This window comes from Manis pentadactyla, chromosome 7, assembly GCF_030020395.1.
Source record: "Manis pentadactyla isolate mManPen7 chromosome 7, mManPen7.hap1, whole genome shotgun sequence".
NCBI classification, from domain to species: Eukaryota; Metazoa; Chordata; class Mammalia; order Pholidota; family Manidae; genus Manis; species Manis pentadactyla.
This window is the reverse complement of record NC_080025.1, coordinates 103932797-103955306: the sequence shown is the minus strand read 5'-3', so window position 1 is coordinate 103955306 and position 22510 is coordinate 103932797. Positions and strand designations below refer to the sequence as shown.

General features: G+C 44.9%; 1 protein-coding gene across 6 annotated transcripts in view; it reads right to left on the bottom strand.

Moving 5' to 3' along the window:
• Nucleotides 1-22510, bottom strand: part of GHRHR (growth hormone releasing hormone receptor) — a 48692-nt gene that overhangs the window by 5574 nt on the left and 20608 nt on the right. For 4 of the 6 annotated variants that reach the window (XR_008998524.1, XM_036897484.2, XM_057504632.1 and 1 more), the window contains exons 3-9: nt 7253-7490; nt 6338-7094; nt 4395-4497; nt 4163-4270; nt 3336-3433; nt 2133-2230; nt 1244-1376 (exon numbers count right to left, since the gene is read on the bottom strand). Coding sequence is in view for 5 of the 6 variants with exons in the window: in XM_036897484.2 (XP_036753379.2) it covers nt 1244-1376; nt 2133-2230; nt 3336-3433; nt 4163-4270; nt 4395-4497; nt 6338-6394 (597 nt within the window). In the remaining variant the exon portion in view is untranslated. The remainder of the gene's footprint in view (nt 1-1243; nt 1377-2132; nt 2231-3335; nt 3434-4162; nt 4271-4394; nt 4498-6337; nt 7095-7252; nt 7491-22510) is intronic. The other 2 variants (XM_057504633.1, XM_036897483.2) reach the window with 2 other exon arrangements.

Below are 22510 nucleotides of genomic sequence, written 5' to 3'. Positions count from 1 at the left end.
ATTAGCTGGGTGACCTGAGCTTTTCATCTGGGAAAGGAAAAATTTCCAATACCAGTCATGGCCTCATTAGGACTAAATGGAAACTTGTGAGGATGAATTGCCACAATCTTCACTTTCCCCTCTTCCCTGCTGAGCTCAAGTCAATTCCTAGAGCTGTGGATATGCAACACCACTTAGCTATGCCCAGCTCTGTCCTATAAACATACACATAGGTACCTATGCATCCATTCACTCACTACATGACTCTCAAATCATCACAGGTGGGGAGCACCGCCTTGGAGCCCGGAAGGCCCAGGCTTGGCTCCAGTCCCCCTTCTAAGCAGCTGGATGACACTGCCAATTGTCCATCAGCTACAAATGGGCCTGAAATGAAAATATATGAAGGAAATAAAAGGTGATGTATGGAAAGCACTTACTGTAATGCCTGGAACCTAAGTTCTCTCTCTATATACTATATTACGTCTTTCATTAAGATCATCTGTTGATTTGTTCATTCACTTACCTGTTCGTTTCCAGCACAGTTGGGTAGGTGCTGGGCCTCCACACTCAGCCCGACTTCCTCTTACTCTCAGTCTACACTCATTCTCCCACCTCCCCTCCCTCGTGATGACTTGCCTGGTTCTTGGACAAGCACCAGGCTCTCCTGCCTGTGTGAATTTGCTCACCCCATCCCTCCATTTAACATGGCCCCACCTCCCCACCTCCCTATCTCTGCTGCCCACCCAGCTCCACAGCCTTCTCCTCCATGAAGCCCTGCCTCTCTCGTCCTCTCCCAGCTCCTGAGCTCCCTCCACCTGGCAGTCTCATAACCTGGCGCATTCTGTCCCCTAGGCCCCCCGGGCATGTCTTGAGGGAAGGACCCAGCTCTGCCAGGCTCTTCGCATGCCCACGCCCAGCCACAACCAGGTGATGCTCAGGGAGGTGTGAAGTGAGAGGGCTGGGTGGGGGAAGAGTGGTCCGGGCTGGAGTACGGGACGGGGCCTGGAAAGGGGGGCACAGAATCCGGAGAGTAGCATATGGGAAATGACCGGGGCTGGCACCCTGGTCTACACAATGGCACGGGGATTTCAGACCTGACCGCAGAGAGGGGCGGGACAGAGGAGGGTGTTTTTCTGTTCTCTGATTGGCAATGCTGAAGCCCCAGGGTCAGCACACAGGACGGGGCAGGCTCTGCACGTGCGCCTAAGTCTCTAACCCAGCGTCCCTTCCCGCCCCACCCCAGCGCCTCTAGTCACGGCTGTACCGTGGAGAAACTGCAGTGGTCCGTGTTCTCCCCTCGGAAGAGGGTGGCGTCCTTCAGGAACACAGCGGCTGCCTTGAGGATAAAGGTGGTGAACAGCTGGGTGTGGATGTAGTTCCGTGGACAGTGGAGCCTCCTGGGGGGCGGTGGGGAAGGAAGGGGAACAGGGGGCAAGTGGGAGAGGGGCTTCTGGTGTGCTCACAGCAGGCCTGGTGAGGCGGAGCAGCACAGGAAGTGAATGGAGTTGAGTGGGATTGGCCTGACGAAAACTTGAGGCTTCAGTTTTAGCCTTGCAGAACAGCTGACCAACCAGTGCCCTGGGCTCAGTGTAGGTGAGGGGACAGAGGATACTAGTTCCTGCCTTCAGTGAGCTCACGGTCTGGGGGCAAGGGAAGAAATGGCAAGGTGCTGCCCAAGGGGGGGCCCCTGGATGACTGGAGAGGTGGGACTCATCCCCCGAGGCAGGAAACAGTGTGGCCTGGGCTGTGGGTTCAGACTCTCTGGCCTGGTGTGGGTGCTTAATAAGGGCAATGGTCAAAGGGCTGGAACAGTCAAGGGGGGCTCCACAGAAGCAGCAAAGAGGATTCTCAAAGCAGGTGGGAGCTGGGCTTTAAATTTTGACAGATTTAAACACATTGAGAAGAAAGGCAGCAGGCATTCCAAGCAAACAGAGCAACTTCCACAGGAACAAAGAAAGGTACAGAGACAGGAGTGAATTCTGGAGTGTGAAGGGGTGAAGGGGTGGGTCTACACGTGCAGAAAAGGAAAAGTTAGAAAGGCCATGGTGCCTGGATCTGGGAGCCTCTTGAATACCCAGGCAAAGAGTCATACCCGGTGCTATGGACAATAGGGAGACAAAGAAGGTTCATAGCAGGTCACGAGGACGGCGAACCTGAGAGCAACTAGGACGGCGATGGCCACGGAGAGAGCTACGACAGAGATGCTGTGGCCCAGGGTGTAGATGATCTTCATGGTAGCGAAGTAAGATTTCTGGGGAGAGTAGAGGCGGACAAAGTCTCAGCAGCTGAGCCTTCGGGAAAAGGGAGGCTTAACAATCAAGCAGGTGAGACTCTAAGGTCTACTCCGAAAACTCCCCACCTGGGAGCAGGTGTGTCCACAGGGACCACACAAGCTCCCTCCATGAACGGAAGCATTTCTTTATGTCCTGTCTTCTGCCCACCCTGCTGGTGTGGGAGGGGGTGGCGGCAGGGAGAGAAATGCCAAACTCTCATGCTGCTCTGAGGATGGGAACAGGCAGGCGGTGGCAGAAACTATTTCCCTGGGGAATGGCATAAGCTCAAGAGCAAACTGGGCTTATTTATGACATGCAGCTTGCTCAACTGGCTTGGGCACATTGACATCCCCAAATAAAGGGGACAGCCAGGGAAAGCCACAAGGAAAAGCTCTTCCCATGACCAAGTCCTTGAATCAAAGTCCAGCCTGGATCCCGGAGTGAGATGCGAGGTACAGGCCACGGGATGGGAGCAGGGGCCCAGCCCCGCTGAGCAATGCAGGCAACCTCGGACTCAGTTTTCTCATCTGAAAAATGCTCAGACTCACTCTTTCCTTTGTGGGGCTCAGGAGAAGAAGATGTGGGATTATGGGTGTGGAAGCAACTTACAAAGGCCCTGCTCAATTTGGAAGCATGAGGTGTACAGACTAGATTAGGGGGTCACGGCAACCACTTCTGAGCTTGTGTTTCCCTCACTGGACACACCACAGCCATGCACACCACTCCACAGAGTAAGGACCAAGAGGGGGAGGGGCTTGCCCAGGATGACTAGGGGCCTTCGTTTCCCTGCAGCCCCTAGAAGCTCCCTGCCCGAGATGCCTGGGTACCGAGAGGGTATGTCACCGAGATGGTAGCCAGCACACCTCTCACCCTGCCCTCTGCTTCTCTCCTAGCAATGTGGTCCATGTATGACCCTTGAAAAAAATTAGCAAAAGACCCTCCTCTCTCTCACACTCTTCTGGAACCTGCTATAATTCCTATCCCAACCTGCTGGCTTCACTGGAAATGGTGGCAGTTTTGCAGACCACCACCCATACAAACATCTGTGACGACCCTTCCTCCAAAATGCCAGGAGCCTCTTACCTCCTCAGTTAACGTCTCCAGTGGCACAGGGCAGGCCACAGGGTAAGGCGGGAACGGCTCAGACCAGCCTGTGACAGTGCAATCCCGCTTCACAGCCCCTGGGAGGTGAGCAGAGGTGGGGAAGCAGAGATCTTGTTATACCAAATCCTCCTCTCTCCCCGGGAGGGGTGGGGGAGCCCTGGGCCATCAAGTGACACTGGTAGGGTTTGCACAGATGGCCCCTCTCAGAGGCTGTTCCAGGTCCAGCCTGCCTGGGACACATTCTGGGGCCTTCTTCTCTGGCCTCAGTGTCACCATCTGTTAAATGGAGAGAATTATTCTCTTGAGGAGTAGAGCTGTAAGTTGGGCTCCCAGTGTCCTAAGGGCTCGGGGGGAAAGGAGGCTCTCTCTGCCCCCAGAGGGAGTGTTTGCGCCAGACACTCAGGCCAGGGCGGTGAGGCAGAGCAGCGCGGTGCCCTCCCACCCACCCCCCTCACTAGTCACAGGCACGATCTTAGCAGGCAGGCAGACTCCGCCCCTGCACCCTCACAGCCAGCCTCCAGCCACACCGGAGAACATTCACCTGGGGCCGGGCCCTGGGCCCAGCAATCCCATGCTCACGTATCCTCACCCCCTGTGCGGTTGAGGCCCTTGTTCTCCCCAGGCCACAGGTCAGGAGGCTAAGGGTCAGGCTGCCCGACTTGCCCAAGGTAACACCAAAAAAGGGGAAACTGATGTCCAAACCCAGGTCTCCCTGCCCCCAAGCCAGGGATGTGTCTGCCATATTCTGGCACCACCAGATGAAACCACCTCACCTCCACACCCACCATCACACCCAGAGCCCTCACCTGGCTCTGAGCTGAAGTGAGAGAAGAAATCTGGGCAGGGGAGAGTCACCCACTCGCCAGGGCCTGCCATCGGCCAGCACAGCAGCCCATCCCAGGTCCTGGGGCAGCCTAGGTAGGGGGAGGAGAGCAGAGGGCACTCAGCCTGGGGCAGGCCCATCCAGCATTCCACGTTATGAGGCTGGAGGAGATGAAGAAACCTGAGGAGCCCTCTCTTCCCGCCGCAGCCCCGTACCCACGGTGGTGTTGGCCATCCCCTCCACCGCGCGCAGACAGGTGCTTTCATCCTCTCTCAGCTGCGCGATGAAGTTGCACTCTGGATGCACGTAGCCCAGTACCTGCAGGAAGAGCCCACGGAATGAGCCAAGCCAACTGGGACTCCTTCTCGGTCTCAGTCCACCTTAGGCAAGAGACAAAGCCCCATTCACTCCTGTGCCCCTGCTCCTGAGCACAGGGTCTGGCTCACAGCACTTGCAGGCATGCTGGTGGAAGGAAGGAAGGAAGGAAGGGAGGGAGGGAGGGAGGGAGGGAGGGATGGAGGGAGGCAGGGAGGGAGGGAGGAAGCAGGTGTAGATGGATGCTTCCCCTTTTCATCGATGCAAGTAAGTTCTGGGACACATCAAAGCTTTCGGAAGCTGTCACGGAGATGACCGCCTGTCCACACACCTGTGTGGTGGCCTTTCCCCTGTCCCCACTTTCTTGCCCCCTGTTCTGCACTCCCGCTCCCTGGAAGAAATTCTTCACAAAGTACCTTGGAAAGCAGAATAATGCTTCCCACAGAAAAGGTCTGCACCCTAATCCCTGACCCCAGGGGAAGTGCTACCTCACATGGGAAGAAAGACTTTGCTGGTGTTATTGAAGTAAAGGTCGTAAGGTGGGGAGATTATCCTGGATGACCGGGGTGGGCATGAGGGTCCCTGTGAGAGGCAGGCAGGAATGTCAGAATCAGAGTCAGGTAGGGAGGGGTGGTGATGGGAGCAGAGGGGTATGAGTGAGTGTGTGCGAGAGCGAGAGCACACTTTCACCATGGCGTGCACACAGATGAGGGGGACCGGGCCCTCTCGCTGCAGAGGACAGGGCCGTGGAAGTCACCTGTTTTGCACCCTATACCAAGGCCTTGATAAATCAGATCCTACTCAAGGCACAACAGCCCTGGGGAGCAGATAATACTCCCTTTTTTTACAAAGGAGACAAGTGAGGCTCGGGGAGGGCAGGGAATTTGCCCAGGTCACACAACTAGTTTCCTGGCACCAAGATTCAGGTCCAAAGGCCATGAACCTAGTGGCAGGTCCAGGTGGGCCTTGGGAAGCATGGCGGCCCCCTCCCTACAGCCAGTGGGGGAAGGATGAGACCTCAGTCCAAGTGGGCATCCAGGAGCCCCCCGGAAGCCGGGCTTCCCACCCAGTAACCCAGGGTCTCCCCTCCTGGTCCCTGTGTCACCTGCAGTAACTCCTGGAAACCACACTGGGAAATCACAGCACATTCAGGGAAGGCCCCTGCCCCGCCCCCATTTCCCAGCATCCTAGGCCTCTGAGCAATAGCAGGTCACCCAAAGCGTCCCCAGCTCCAGGGCAGAGCATGAGAAGAAGAGTCTGCCAGACACCATCAGGAAGCAGCTGTTCTCTTACCACTCCGGAGCCCTGGGTCCCTGGTCGCACCCTCTTAAAGGGCAGCAGCCAAATGGGAGTGGGGCTCCAGGGATCCGGGGAGAGGGAGGGGTCTGGAGACCTTGTCAGAGGAGGTGTGTGTGGAAGAATCGGGGGCATCTGGCTTAGAGAAAGTAGGACTTGGGGTTCAAGGGGAGGGCCTGGCTGCCTCCCCGATTAGGAGGCACTGTCTTGAGATGACAGACAGACTCTCTGTGGCCCTGGGAGGGACATACAGGCTCTGAGGGAAGCAACAGGAAGGCAAACTGAGCGGAGCCTCAGGAAGGACGTTTTCATAGCCAGAGCTTCCCTGGGAGGGCAGCCTGCCTGGGAAGGGGAGCATGGACAGAGGGGGCAGTGGCGTCAGGAGCTCCCCAAGCTGTGGCTGCCGCCTGCTTGGTAGGGAGAAGCTCCTGGGCTGGGGGAGGACAAGGGGACCCCACTAGGCTGCAGCTGGACTGCTGTATTGCCCTGCAGCTCCCAGACCTGGAGCCCAGTGGGAGAGGCAGGAGGTTCTAAGCTGGCTACTCACGATCGGCAAAGAGCTCAGCAAGCAGAGGACACAGGCTCCCCGCACCCCGCTGTCCATGGTGGGGGCTCAGCAGTGGCTCCCTCAGTCACCTCCGTGAGCCCTGCCTGCTTGCCTTCCCCACTGTCCCCTGCTGCTGGCTGCCACAGCACCCTTTGCCTCCCCTTCCCAGGAGGCTGTTTGCATAGGCAGGAGCCAGCAAAGGGGAGAAAACTGAATATTCACTGGATTAGGCTGAATAGTCACAAGATTGCAGGACACCATGCCCAGCACAAGACCCTGGGGTGAGACTATGTGTCTCCACAAAGGAGGGGCTGAGCCCCCCCCAACTCTGGGTGTTTATCGTGATAGCAAGCACCCAGAGAGGGGACAGTCACAGGACACTTCTTGCCCAGTAGGTCATTATTCTTTAGCACTTTCTTCTCTGAATCCAGCCCTCTGCTGGCCCACACTGGAGAGAACTCCCCCAAAATGAAGGCGATTCAGAGAAGAAGACCTGGGCCTGCCCTCAGGGAGCCCCAGTTTTCCAACCTCATCCACAGGGCTGGAAGGTGGGCTCAGGGCTGGAGGGGCCTATCGGCAGGAGCTCCTTTCTTTCCCGGGCATGGATGCCAGGCTGGATCGCGAGGTGAAGTCCTCAGATATCAAGGCTCTGAACTTCACACGGGGGCTTGTCAAAGTCTCTCTGGAAGTCCTCATGGCAACAGGGAACAATGAGGCTGAGTGGGAGGCTTGCAAGGGTTTCATGGAGCTGGGCCACCTGGATGGGGTAAGACCACTGTAATGAGTAGCAGAAATGAGAGGACTTAAGTGCTGCTCCAGTTATTTTCAACATTCATTACCTGGTCATTGTTATTGTTTTAGACTTTAAACTGTGGAATCCCAGTGGGCCAAGCTAAAGACAGTGTTATAAGTTACCCTAGATCTTGCGCAGCACTGAGATTTGAAAGCCCATTTTGTCTCCGAGGGCCCTGGATGCCCCAGCACCTGGTAGGCCCTGACATCTGTGTGCAGGTCTGCATTCCCAGAGCTTGCTGGGCTGGATGCTGGTGACCCCAGACATGTTTACAGCCTGACTCGAATCATGAATGATGCAGACTCCTCGCCCCCGCCACATCTGGATTGAGGAATCATTTTACATCAGCACGGCTTTATTCTTCCATTTGTATTCATTGCCAGCAAAATGTTGAAGAAAAATATTTTGAAAAGAAAACATGAGCCAGCCTGTGCCTCAGACCCCTTTGCCCCTGCATATACACACACACACAAAAAAAATCCTCAACAAAGTATTAGCAACTCAAATCCAGAAAGATATATAAAGGATAGCGGAATTCATCCCAAGACTGCAAGACTGGTTCAAAATTCAAAATCCAATCAATGTAATTCACCATATTAACCAATAAAGACAAACCATATTCTCTCCAGAAATATAGAAAAGCTTCTGACAAAATTCAACATCTATTCATGATTTTTAAAGAAACTCTCCAGAAACTAGGAATAAAAAGGAACTTCCTTTACTTGTAAAAGAACAGCTTCAAAAATGCCTGCAGCTCTCATACTAAATGATGGGAGACTGATGCTTTGCCCCAAGATAGGACAGAAGAGAAAGCTGTGCTCGCTCACTGCTTCTATTCAACATCAAATGAGATTTCAGGAGATAGAGATAAAAGACATGCAGTCTGCAATGGAAGAAATGAAACTGTCTCTTTTGGTAGAAAACAAAATTGCCTATGTAGAAAATCCAAAGAAACCTACAGAAAAAGCTCCTACAATTAATAAATGAATTTAGCAATGTTTCAGGAGCCAAGTAAACATACAAAATACATCATATGTCCATGTATTTGCAATTGACAACTGGAAACCAAAAATTTTTAAACTACTATGTATAATAGCTTCATAAAATGATACTTGGGTATAAATATAACAAAATATGTGCAGGACCTAGATGCTGACCCCTATAAAACACCAATGAAAGAAATAAAAACCTATAAAAAAAAGAGAGAGCTATGCTGTGTCCATGGATTGGAAGATTCAATTTTATTAGGATGGCAATTCTACCTAATTTGGTCTACAGATTCAACATAAACCCTGTCAGGTGTTTTGGTAGATATTAATAAGCTGATTCTAATATTTATATGGAAAAACGAAAATATCTAGGATAGTAACACAATTCTGAGACAAGAAAGTTGAAGAAATCAAATTCAGACCTGCTATAGCTTCAGTAATCATGACAGTATCAACTAAAGCATAGACACATAGATCAATGGAACAAAGCAAAAAGTCCAGATATAAACCCACACAAATGTAGTCAGCTGATTTTTTTGTAAAGGTACAGAGGCAATTCAATAGATAAAAGATAGACAGCACTCAACAAAAAGTGTTGAAAGAATTGAGTATCCATATGCAAAAGGAAAAAGCGAACCTCCATGAATACCTTACAACTTACACAAACTAACTCAAAAGGGGTCCTAAGCCTGAATGTAAACATAAAACAATCACCTAGAAGAAAACATAGGGAAGAAAATTTCATGTCCTTGGGTTTGGGAAAGACTTGTTAGATGTGATATGAAAAGCACAAACCATAAGAGAAAAAACTTGGCAAAGTGATGGGCTTTATCAAAATTAAAACCTGGTTCTGCAAAGAGATAAAAAAGACAAGACACAGACTGGGAGAAAATATTTGCAAATCATGTATCTGACAAAGGACTTGTATCCAGAATATATAAAAAGCCCTCCAGATTAAACAGTAAGAAAACAAACAATGCAACTTTTTTTTTTTTGTAGATAATTATTTTTTATTGAAGGGTAGTTGACACACAGTATTACATTAGTTTCAGGTGTATAACACAGTGATTCAACATTTATATACATGATAATTCTAGCTACCAGCTATCACCATACAAAGTTGTTACAATATTTTGACTATATTCCTTATGCTATACATTACATCCCGGTTACTTATTTATTTTACAATTGGAGGTGTGTACTTTTTTTTTTTTTTTGAGAGGGCATCTCGCATATTTATTGATCAAATGGTTGTTAACAACAATAAAATTCTGTATAGGGGAGTCAATGCTCAATGCACAATCATTAATCCACCCCAAGCCTAATTTTTGTCAGTCTCCAATCTTCTGAAGCATAACGAACAAGTTCTTACATGGAGAACAAATTCTTACATAGTGAATAAGTTACATGCTGAACAGTACAAGGGCAGTCATCACAGAAACTTTCGGTTTTGCTCATGCATTATGAACTATAAACAATCAGTTCAAATATGAATATTCATTTGGTTTTTATACTTGATTTATATGTGGATACCACATTTCTCTCTTTATTATTATTATTTTTAATAAAATGCTGAAGTGGTAGGTGGATACAAGATAAAGGTAGAAAACATAGTTTAGTGTTGTAAGAGAGCAAATGTAGATGATCAGGTGTGTGCCTGTAGACTATGTGTTAATCCAAGCTAGACAAGGGCAATAAAACATGCATGGATGCAGAAGATTTCTCTCAGAACAGGGGGGGTGAGGTTCTAAGCCTCACCTCTGTGGATCCCCAATTTCTCACCTGATGGCTCCCCTGCGACTGTGCCTGTCTTAGGTTGTTCCTCCCTTGAGGAATCTTACCCGTCTGGCTAACGAGTCATCTTCTGGGGCCATACAGGGAAATGTAAAGTTGGTAAGTGAGAGAGAAGCCTTATTGTTTGAAAAGGTTAGCTTTTTACTTCTTTGCATATTTATGCCCTGTGGCTTCTATGCCCAGCATTTGTCTTGAGGTATCTTTACCATTTGGAAGAATTATGATACTCGGTAAATTCGATATGAGGCAGGAATTCTATTTAAGGGTTGTAATTAGGAAGGAAGAAGAAAAGCTATAGAAGTAGCAGGCGGAAGAAAACTTGGGAAGATTGTATTTCTTTGACATATCTTCTTGTAGAGTAACTTCAGCATGTATAGGTTTTAAACTACTAATTAAATTGCGCACACACATTAATATAATAGGAGTACAGTTACATAACCAAAGCAGACCTATAATTACCAGCCATCTCCAGTGAAACCAAGAAAACCAGTTAGGCACCTTAGGCATTTGTGAAAACTTATCTATGATATGATGGATATTGTCCAACTGAATTTGAACAGACTGAGAAAAATCAGACAAATGAAAACAACCCATTCCTGGGGAATGTTCACATCCCATATGTTCTTTTAACAGTAGATAGTCTGTAGTTGTAAGATTTTGGAGCGCTACAATTTGCATTTCTCCTAATTCTTGGTTGAGTTCCAACAGTATAGATCCAGTCAAATTTGTTGTTTTACTGTCTGCACAGGCCAGCTTAGATATCTCCTTCCTCATTCCCATGGCAAGTCCAGGAACTGGTGGGATGAGTGCATCTACAGCTGTAGCAGTGCGTGGATCTTTGTTGGGGTTTTTTGATGATCATCTTCTGGCATGAGTCTTCCAGAGAGTGCTGATGTTGGAAGTTCTTTTTCATATCGTATCTTAGTTCATTTTCCGGGTAGCCAAATTAGGCTTTGATCCTCTGTATAAACACAAACAGACCCTTTGCCTACACTTTTATATGCCCTTTATACCATTGTGTAGAACTCATTGGAGGTCACCACACAGGAACTGCTTTTTTTTTTGTTATCATTAATCTACACTTACATGACGAATATTATGTTTACTAGGCTCTCCCCTATACCAGGTCCCCCCTATAAACCCCTTTACAGTCACTGTCCATCAGCATAGCATAATGTTGTAGAATCACCACTTGTCTTCTCTGTGTTGTACAGCCCTCCCCTTTCTCCCACCCCCCCATGCTTGCTAATCTTAATACCCCCCTTCTTCTTCCTTCCCCTTATCCCTCCCGAGCCACCCATCCTCCCCAGACCCTTTCCCTTTGGTACCTGTTAGTGCATTCTTGAGTTCTGTGATTCTGCTGCTGTTTTGTTCCTTCAGTTTTCCTTTGTTCTTATATTCCACAGATGAGTGAAATCATTTGGTATTTCTCTTTCTCCGTTTGGCTTATTTCACTGAGCATAATGCCCTCCAGCTCCATCCATGATACTGCAAATGGTAGGATTTGCCCTTTTCTTATGGCTGAGTAGTATTCCATTGTGTATATGTACCACATCTTCTTTATCCATTCATCTATCAATGGACATTTAGGTTGCTTCCAATTCTTGGCTATTGTAATTAGTGCTGCGATAAACATAGGGGTGCATCTGTCTTTCCCAAACTTGATTGCTGCATTCTTAGGGTAAATTCCTAGGAGTGGAATTCCTGGGTCAAATGGTAAGTCTGTTTTGAGCAATTTGATGTACCTCCATACTGCTTTCCACAATGGTTGAACTAATTTACATTCCCACCAGCAGTGTAGGAGGGTTCCGCTTTCTCCACAGCCTCGCCAACATTTGTTGTTGTTTGTCTTTTGGATGGCAGCCATCCTTACTGGTGTGAGGTGATACCTCATTGTAGTTTTAATTTGCATTTCTCTGATAATTAGTGATGTGGAGCATCTTTTCATGTGTCTGTTGGCCATCTGTACTTCTTTTTTGGAGAACTGTCTGTTCAGTTTCTCTGCCCATTTTTTAATTGGGTTATTTGTTTTTGTTTGTTGAGGCGTGTGAGCTCTTTATATATTCTGGATGTCAAGCCTTTATTGGATCTGTCATTTTCAAATATATTCTCCCATACTGTAGGGTTCCTTTTTGTTCTATTGATGGTGTCTTTTGCTGTACAGAAGCTTTTCAGCTTAATATAGTCCCACTTGTTCATTTTTCTGTTGTTTTCCTTGCCCGGGGAGATATGTTCAAGAAGAGGTCACTCATGTTTATGTCTAAGAGGTTTTTGTCTATGTTTTTTTCCACAAGTTTAATGGTTTCATGGCTTACATTCAGGTCTTTGATCCATTTTGAATTTACTTTTGTATATGGAGTTAGACAATGGTCCAGTTTCATTCTCCTACATGTAGCTGTCCAGTTTTGCCAGCTCCATCTGTTGAAGAGACTGTCATTTCGCCATTGTATGTCCATGGCTCCTTTATCAAATATTAATTGACCCTATATGTCTGGGTTAATGTCTGGATTCTCTAGTCTGTTCCATTGGTCTGTGGCTCTGCTCTTGTGCCAGTACCAAATTGTCTTGATTACTATGGCTTTATAGTAGAGCTTGAAGTTGGGGAGTGAGATCCCCCCTACTTTATTCTTCTTTCTCAGGATTGCTTTGGCTATTCGGGGTCTTTGGTGTTTCCATATGAATTTTTGAATTATTTGTTCCAGTTCATTGAAGAATGTTGCTGGTAGTTTCATAGGGATTGCATCAAATCTGTATATTGCTTTGGGCAGGATGGCCATTTTGACGATATTAATTCTTCCTAGCCACGAGCATGGGATGAGTTTCCATCTGTTAGTGTCCCCTTTAATTTCTCTTAAGAGTGACTTGTAGTTTTCAGAGTATAAGTCTTTCACTTCTTTGGTTAGGTTTATTCCTAGGTATTTTTTTTTGATGCAATTGTGAATGGAGTTGTTTTCCTGATTTCTCTTTCTGTTGGTTCATTGTTAGTATATAGGAAAGCCACAGATTTCTGTGTGTTAATTTTGTATCCTGCAACTTTGCTGTATTCCGATATCAGTTCTAGTAGTTTTGGGGTGGAGTCTTTAGGGTTTTTTATGTACAGTATCATGTCATCTGCAAATAGTGACAGTTTAACTTCTTCTTTACCAATCTGGATTCCTTGTATTTTTTTTGTTTTGTCTGATTGCCATGGCTAGGACCTCCAGTGCTATGTTAAATAACAGCGGGGAGAGTGGGCATCCCTGTCTAGTTCCCGATCTCAGAGGAAATGCTTTCAGCTTCTCGCTGTTCAATATAATGTTGGCTGTGGGCTTATCATAGATGGCCTTTATTATGTTGAGGTACTTGCCCTCTATGCCCATTTTGCTGAGAGTTTTTATCATGAATGAATGTTGAACTTTGTCAAATGCTTTTTCAGCATCTATGGAGATGATCATGTGGTTTTTGTCTTTCTTTTTGTTGATGTGGTGGATGATGTTGATGGACTTTCGAATGTTGTACCATCCTTGCATCCCTGGGATGAATCCCACTTGGTCATGGTGCACGATCCTTTTGATGTATTTTTGAATTCGGTTTGCTAATATTTTGTTGAGTATTTTTGCATCTACATTCATCAGGGATATTGGTCTGTAGTTTTCTTTTTTGGTGGGGTCTTTGCCTGGTTTTGGTATTAGGGTGATGTTAGCTTCATAGAATGAGTTTGGGAGTATCCCCTCCTCTTCTATTTTTTGGAAAACTTTAAGGAGAATGGGTATTATGTCTTCTCTGTATGTCTGATAAAATTCTGAGGTGAAGGGGGCGGAAGATGGCGGCGTGAGTAGAGCAGCGGAAATCTCCTCCCAAAACAACATATATCTATGAAAATATAACAAAGACAACCCTTCCTAGAATAAAGACCAGAGGACACAGGACAATATCCAGACCACATCCACACCTGAGAGAACCCAGCGCCTCGCAAAGGGGGTAAGATACAAGCCCCGGCCCCGCGGGAGCCGAGCGCCCCTCCCCCCAGCTCCCGGCGGGAGAAGAGCAGGCAGAGCGGGAGGGAGACGGAGCCCAGGGCTGCCGAACACCCAGCCCCAGCCATCCGGGCCAGAGTGCAGGGCCCTCGATACTGGGAAAACAGGGCAGCAAGAACAGTGAGCAGGCACTGGAGGCTGGGCGACAGAGGACATAAGAAAAGCGCGCGACCATTTTTATTTTTTTTTATTTTTTGCTTTTTTGCTGCTTTGTTTTGGCGAGCGCTTTTTGGAAGTCTTAAAGGGACAGGGACCCCAATATTAGGGAAACAGGGCAGAAAGACCGGTGAGCAGAGGCCTGAGGCTGGCACCGAAGAATAAAGAAAAACGAACGACCACCTTTTTTTTTTAATTAAAAAATTTTTTTTTTTTAATTAAAAAAATTTTTTTTTCCTGTTTTTTTTTGTGGTCGTTGTTTTGTTTTGGCGGGTGCTTTTTGGAAGTCTTAAAGGGGCAGGGCGGGTCACTTAATCCAGAGGTAGGGAATCCGGGATCTCTGGGCACCCTAACCCCTGGGCTGCAGGGAGCAGGGAGGCCCCTTACGGAGATAAATAGCCTCCCAGCAGCTCCTGCTCCAACGCGACTCCACCATTTTGGAGTAGCTGCCCGAGCCAGGCCACGCCCACAGCAACAGCGGAGATTAACTCCATAGCAGCCGGGCAGGAAGCAGAAACCCTGTCTGCACGCAGCTGCGCAGCACAAGCCACTAGAGGCCGCTGTTCTCCCAGGAGAGGAGGGCTACAAACCAACAAGAAGGGAAGTCCTTCCAGCCGTCACTCGTCCCAGTGCTGCAGACTATTCCTATCACCATGAAAAGGCAAAGCTACAGGCAGACAAAGATCACAGAGACAACACCAGAGAAGGAGACAGACCTAACCAGTCTTCCTGACAAAGAATTCAAAATAAGAATCATAAACATGCTGACAGAGATGCAGAGAAATACGCAAGAAAAATGGGATGAAGTCCGGAAAGAGATCACAGATGCCAGAAAGGAGATCGCAGAAATGAAACAAACTCTGGAAGGGTTTATAAGCAGAATGGATAGGATGCAAGAGGCCATTGATGGAATTGAAATCAGAGAACAGGAACGCATAGAAGCTGACATAGAGAGAGACAAAAGGATCTCCAGGAATGAAACAATATTAAGAGAACTGTGTGACCAATCTAAAAGGAGCAATATCCGTATTATAGGGGTCCCAGAAGAAGAAGAGAGAGGCAAAGAGATGGAAAGTATCTTAGAAGAAATAATTGCTGAAAACTTCCCCACACTGGGGGAGGAAGTAATCAAACAGACCACGGAAATACACAGAACCCCCAACAGAAAGGATCCAAGAAGGGCAACACCAAGACACATAATAATTAAAATGGCAAAGATCAAGGACAAGGAAAGAGTGTTAAAGGCAGCTAGAGAGAAAAAGGTCACCTATAAAGGGAAACCCATCAGGCTAACGTCAGATTTCTCAACAGAAACCCTACAGGCCAGAAGAGAATGGCATGATATATTTAATACAATGAAACAGAAGGGCCTTGAACCAAGGATACTGTATCCAGCACGACTATCATTCAAATATGACGGTGGGATTAAACAATTCCCAGACAAACAAAAGCTGAGGGAATTTGCTTTCCACAAACCACCTCTACAGAACATCTTACAGGGACTGCTCTAGATGGGAGCACTCCTAGAAAGAGCACAGCACAAAACAACCAACATATGAAGAATCGAGGAGGAGGAACAAGAAGGGAGAGAAGAAAAGAATCTCCAGACAGTGTATATAACAGCTCAATAAGCGAGCTAAGTTAGGCAGTAAGATACTAAAGAGGCTAACCTTGAACCTTTGGTAACCACGAATTTAAAGCCTGCAATGGCAATAAGTACATATCTTTCAATAGTCACCCTAAATGTTAATGGGTTGAATGCACCAATCAAAAGACACAGAGTAACAGAATGGATAAAAAAGCAAGACCCATCTATATGCTGCTTACAAGAAACTCACCTCAAACCCAAAGACATGTACAGACTAAAAGTCAAGGGATGGAAAAACATATTTCAAGCAAACAACAGTGAGAAGAAAGCAGGGGTTGCAGTACTAATATCAGACAAAATAGACTTCAAAACAAAGAAAGTAACAAGAGATAAAGAAGGACACTACATAATGATAAAGGGCTCAGTCAAACAAGAGGATATAACCATTCTAAATATATATGCACCCAACACAGGAGCACCAGCATATGTGAAACAAATACTAACAGAACTAAAGGGGGATATAGACTGCAATGCATTCATTCTAGGAGACTTCAACACACCACTCACCCCAAAGGATAGATCCACTGGGCAGAAAATAAGTAAGGACACGGAAGCACTGAACAACACAGTAGAGCAGATGGACCTAATAGACATCTATAGAACTCTACATCCAAAAGCAGCGGGATATACATTCTTCTCAAGTGCACATGGAACATTCTCCAGAATAGACCACATACTAGGCCACAAAAAGAGCCTCAGAAAATTCCAAAAGATTGAAATCCTACCAACCAACTTTTCAGACCACAAAGGCATAAAACTAGAAATAAATTGTACAAAGAAAGCAAAGAGGCTCACAAACACATGGAGGCTTAACAACACGCTCCTAAATAATCAATGGATCAATGACCAAATCAAAATGGAGATCCAGCAATATATGGAAACAAATGACAACAACAACACTAAGCCCCAACTTCTGTGGGACACAGCAAAAGCAGTCTTAAGAGGAAAGTATATAGCAATCCAAGCATATTTAAAAAAGGAAGAGCAATCCCAAATGAATGGTCTAATGTCACAATTATCGAAATTGGAAAAAGAAGAACAGATGAGGCCTAAGGTCAGCAGAAGGAGGGACATAATAAAGATCAGAGAAGAAATAAATAAAATTGAGAAGAATAAAACAATAGCAAAAATCAATGAAACCAAGAGCTGGTTCTTCGAGAAAATAAACAAAATAGATAAGCCTCTAGCCAGACTTATTAAGAAGAAAAGAGAGTCAACACAAATCAACAGTATCAGAAACGAGAAAGGAAAAATCACGACGGACCCCACGGAAATGCAAAGAATTATTGGAGAATACTATGAAAACCTATATGCTAACAAGCTGGGAAACCTAGGAGAAATGGACAACTTCCTAGAAAAATATAACCTTCCAAGATTGACCCAGGAAGAAACAGAAAATCTAAACAGACCAATTACCAGCAACGAAATTGAAGAGGTAATAAAAAAACTACCAAAGAACAAAACCCCCGGGCCAGATGGATTTACCTCGGAATTTTATCAGACATACAGGGAAGACATAATACCCATTCTCCTTAAAGTTTTCCAAAAAATAGAGGAGGAGGGGATACTCCCAAACTCATTCTATGAAGCTAACATCACCCTAATACCAAAACCAGGCAAAGACCCCACCAAAAAAGAAAACTACAGACCAATATCCCTGATGAACGTAGATGCAAAAATACTCAACAAAATATTAGCAAACCGAATTCAAAAATACATCAAAAGGATCATACACCATGACCAAGTGGGATTCATTCCAGGGATGCAAGGATGGTACAACATTCGAAAGTCCATCAACATCATCCACCACATCAACAAAAAGAAAGACAAAAACCACATGATCATCTCCATAGATGCTGAAAAAGCATTTGACAAAGTTCAACATCCATTCATGTTAAAAACTCTCAGCAAAATGGGAATAGAGGGCAAGTACCTCAACATAATAAAGGCCATCTATGATAAACCCACAGCCAACATTATATTGAACAGCGAGAAGCTGAAAGCATTTCCTCTGAGATCGGGAACTAGACAGGGATGCCCACTCTCTCCACTGTTATTTAACATAGTACTGGAGGTCCTAGCCACGGCAATCAGACAAAATAAAGAAATACAAGGAATCCAGATTGGTAAAGAAGAAGTTAAACTGTCACTATTTGCAGATGACATGATACTGTACATAAAAAACCCTAAAGACTCCACCCCAAAACTACTAGAACTGATATCGGAATACAGCAAAGTTGCAGGATACAAAATCAACACACAGAAATCTGTGGCTTTCCTATATACTAACAATGAACCAACAGAAAGAGAAATCAGGAAAACAACTCCATTCACAATTGCATCAAAAAAAATAAAATACCTAGGAATAAACCTAACCAAAGAAGTGAAAGACTTATACTCTGAAAACTACAAGTCACTCTTAAGAGAAATTAAAGGGGACACTAACAGATGGAAACTCATCCCATGCTCGTGGCTAGGAAGAATTAATATCGTTAAAATGGCCATCCTGCCCAAAGCAATATACAGATTTGATGCAATCCCTATGAAACTACCAGCAACATTCTTCAATGAACTGGAACAAATAATTCAAAAATTCATATGGAAACACCAAAGACCCCGAATAGCCAAAGCAATCCTGAGAAAGAAGAATAAAGTAGGGGGGATCTCACTCCCCAACTTCAAGCTCTACTATAAAGCCATAGTAATCAAGACAATTTGGTACTGGCACAAGAGCAGAGCCACAGACCAATGGAACAGACTAGAGAATCCAGACATTAACCCAGACATATATGGTCAATTAATATTTGATAAAGGAGCCATGGACATACAATGGCGAAATGACAGTCTCTTCAACAGGTGGTGCTGGCAAAACTGGACAGCTACATGTAGGAGAATGAAACTGGACCATTGTCTAACCCCATATACAAAAGTAAACTCAAAATGGATCAAAGACCTGAATGTAAGCCATGAAACCATTAAACTCTTGGAAGAAAACATAGGCGAAAACCTCTTAGACATAAACATGAGTGACCTCTTCTTGAACATATCTCCCCGGGCAAGGAAAACAACAGCAAAAATGAGTAAGTTTGACTATATTAAGCTGAAAAGCTTCTGTACAGCAAAAGACACCATCAATAGAACAAGAAGGATCCCTACAGTATGGGAGAATATATTTGAAAATGACACATCCGATAAAGGCTTGACGTCCAGAATATATAAGGAGCTCTCACGCCTCAACAAACAAAAAACAAATAACCCAATTAAAAAATGGGCAGAGGAACTGAACAGACAGTTCTCCAAAAAAGAAATACAGATGGCCAACAGACACATGAAAAGATGCTCCACATCGCTAATTATCAGAGAAATGCAAATTAAAACTACAATGAGGTATCACCTCACACCAGTAAGGATGGCTGCCATCCAAAAGACAAACAACAACAAATGTTGGCGAGGCTGTGGAGAAAGGGGAACCCTCCTACACTGCTGGTGGGAATGTAAACTAGTTCAACCATTGTGGAAAGCAGTATGGAGGTATATCAAAATGCTCAAAACAGACTTACCATTTGACCCAGGAATTGCACTCCTAGGAATTTACCCTAAGAACGCAGCAATCAAGTTTGAGAAAGACAGATGCACCCCTATGTTTATTGCAGCACTATTCACAATAGCCAAGAATTGGAAGCAACCTAAATGTCCATCAGTAGATGAATGGATAAAGAAGATGTGGTACATATACACAATGGAATACTACTCAGCCATAAGAAAAGGGCAAATCCAATCATTTGCAGCAACATGGATGGAGCTGGAGGGTATTATGCTCAGTGAAACAAGCCAAGCGGAGAAAGAGAAATACCAAATGATTTCACTTATCTGTGGAATATAAGAACAAAGGAAAAACTGAAGGAACAAAACAGCAGCAGAATCACAGAACTCAAGAATGGACTAACAGGTACCAAAGGGAAAGGGACTGGGGAGGATGGGTGGGTAGGGAGGGATAAGGGGGGGAGAAGTAGGGGGGTATTAAGATTAACATGCATGGGGGGGTAGGAGAAAAGGGAGGGCTGTACAACACAGAGAAGGCAAGTAGTGATTCTACAACATTTTGCTATGCTGATGGACAGTGACTGTAAAGGGGTTTATAGGGGAGACCTGGTACAGGGGAGAGCCTAGTAAACATAATATTCGTCATGTAAGTGTAGATTAGTGATAGCAAAAAAAAAAAAAAAAAAAAAAAAGGGCAGTTCCTGTGTGGTAACCTCCAACGAGTTCTACACAATGGTATAAAGGGCATATAAAAGTGTAGGCAAAGGGTCTGTTTGTGTTTATACAGAGGATCAAAGCCTAATTGGGCTACCCCAAAAATGAACTAAGATACAATATGAAAAAGAACTTCCAACATCTGCACTCTCTGGAAGACTCATGCCAGAAGATGATCATCAAAAAACCCCAACAAAGATCCATGCACTGCTACAGCTGTAGATGCACTCATCCCACCAGTTCCTGGACTTGCCATGGGAATGAGGAAGGAGATATCTAAGCTGGCCTGTGCATACAGTAAAACAACAAAATTGGACTGGATCTATACTGTTGGAACTCAACCAAGAATTTGGAGAAGTGCAAATTGTAGCGCTCAAAGTCTTTCAACTACAAACTATTTATTGTTAAAAGAACATATGGCATGTGAACAGTCCCCAGGAATGGGTTGTTTTAATTTGTCTGATTTCTCTCAGACTGTTCAAGTTCATTTGGACAATATCCACCATATCATAGATAAGTTTTCACAAATGCCTAAGGTGCCTAACTGGTTTTCTTGGTTTCACTGCAGATGGCTAGTAATTACAGATATGCTTTGGTTATGTAACTATACTCCTATTATGTTAATGTGTGTGTGCAATTTAAGTAGTAGCTTAAAACCTATACATGCTGAAGTTACTCTACAAGAAGATATATCAAAGAAATAATCAATCTTCCCATGTTTTCTTCCGCCTGCTACTTCTATAGCTTTTCTTCTTCCTTCCTAATTACAACCCTTAAATAGAATTCGTGCCTCATATCAAATTTACCAAGTATCATAATTCTTCCAAGTGGTAAAGATACCTCAAGACAAATGCTGGGCATAGAAGCCACAGGGCATAAATATGCAAAGAAGTAAAAAGCTAACTTTTTCAAACAATAAGGCTTCTCTCTCACTTACCAACTTCACATTTCCCTGTATGGCCCCGGAAGATGACTGGTTAGCCAGAGACGGGTAAGATTCCTCAAGGGAGGAACAACCTAAGACAGGCACAGTCGCAGGGGGGCCATCAGGTGAGAAATTGGGGATCAACAGAGGTGAGGCTTAGAACCTCACCCCCCCGTTCTGAGAGAAATCTTCTGCATACGTGGATGTTTTATTGCCCTGGTCTAGCTTGGATTAACACATAGTCTACAGGCACACACCTGATCATCTACATTTGCTCTCTTACAACACTAAACTGTGTTTTCTACCTTTCTCTTGTATCTACCTACCACTTCAGCATTTTATTAAAAATAATAATAATAAAGAGAGAAATGTGGTATCCACATATAAATCAAGTATAAAAACCAAATGAGTATTCATATTTGAACTGACTGTTTATAGTTCATAATGCATGAGCAAAACCGAAAGTTTCTGTGATGACTGCCCTTGTACTGTTCACTATGTAACTTATTCATTATGTAAGAATTTGTTCTCCATGTAAGAACTTGTTTGTTATGCCTCAGAAGATTGGAGACTGACAAAAATTAGGCTTGGGGTGGAATAATGATTGTGCATTGAGCATTGACTCCCCTATACAGAATTTTATTGTCGTTAACAACCATTTGATCAATAAATATGAGAGATGCCCTCACAAAAAAAAAAAAAAAAAAGGGACAGACTTCCAATGGTAAAATAAATAAGTAACCGGGATGTAATGTATAGCATAAGGAATATAGTCAAGATATTGTAACAGCTTGGTAGGGTGATAGCTGGAACCTAGAATTATGTATATAAATGTTCTACCACTGTGTTGTACACTTGAAACTCATGTAATGTAATACTGTGTGTCAACTACCCTTCAATAAAAAATAATTATTAAAAAAAAAAAAAAAAAAAAAAAAAAAATTCTGAGGTGAATCCATCCGGCCCCGGGGGTTTTGTTCTTTGGTAGTTTTTTGATTACCGTTTCAATTTCTTTGCTGGTAATTGGTCTGTTTAGATTTTCTGTTTCTTTCTGGGTCAGTCTTGGAAGGTTGTATTTTTCTAGGAAGTTGTCCATTTCTCCTAGGTTTCCCAGCTTGTTAGCATATAGGTTTTCATAGTAGTCTCTAATAATTCTTTGTATTTCTGTGGGGTCCGTCGTGATTTTTCCTTTCTGGTTTCTGATACTGTTGATTTGTGTTGACTCTCTTTTCCTCTTAATAAGTCTGGCTAGAGGCTTATCTATTTTGTTTATTTTCTCGAAGAACCAGCTCTTGGTTTCATTGATTTTTGCTATTGTTTTATTCTTCTCAATTTTATTTATTTCTTCTCTGATCTTTATTATGTCCCTCCTTCTGCTGACCTTAGGCCTCATTTGTTCTTCTTTTTCCAATTTCGATAATTGTGACATTAGACCATTCATTTGGGATTGTTCTTCCTTGTTTAAATATGCCTGGATTGCTATATACTTTCCTCTTAAGACTGCTTTTGCTGTGTCCCACAGTAGTTGGGCTTTGTGTTGTTGTTGTCATTTGTTTCCAAAAATTGCTGGATCTCCATTTTGATTTGGTCATTGA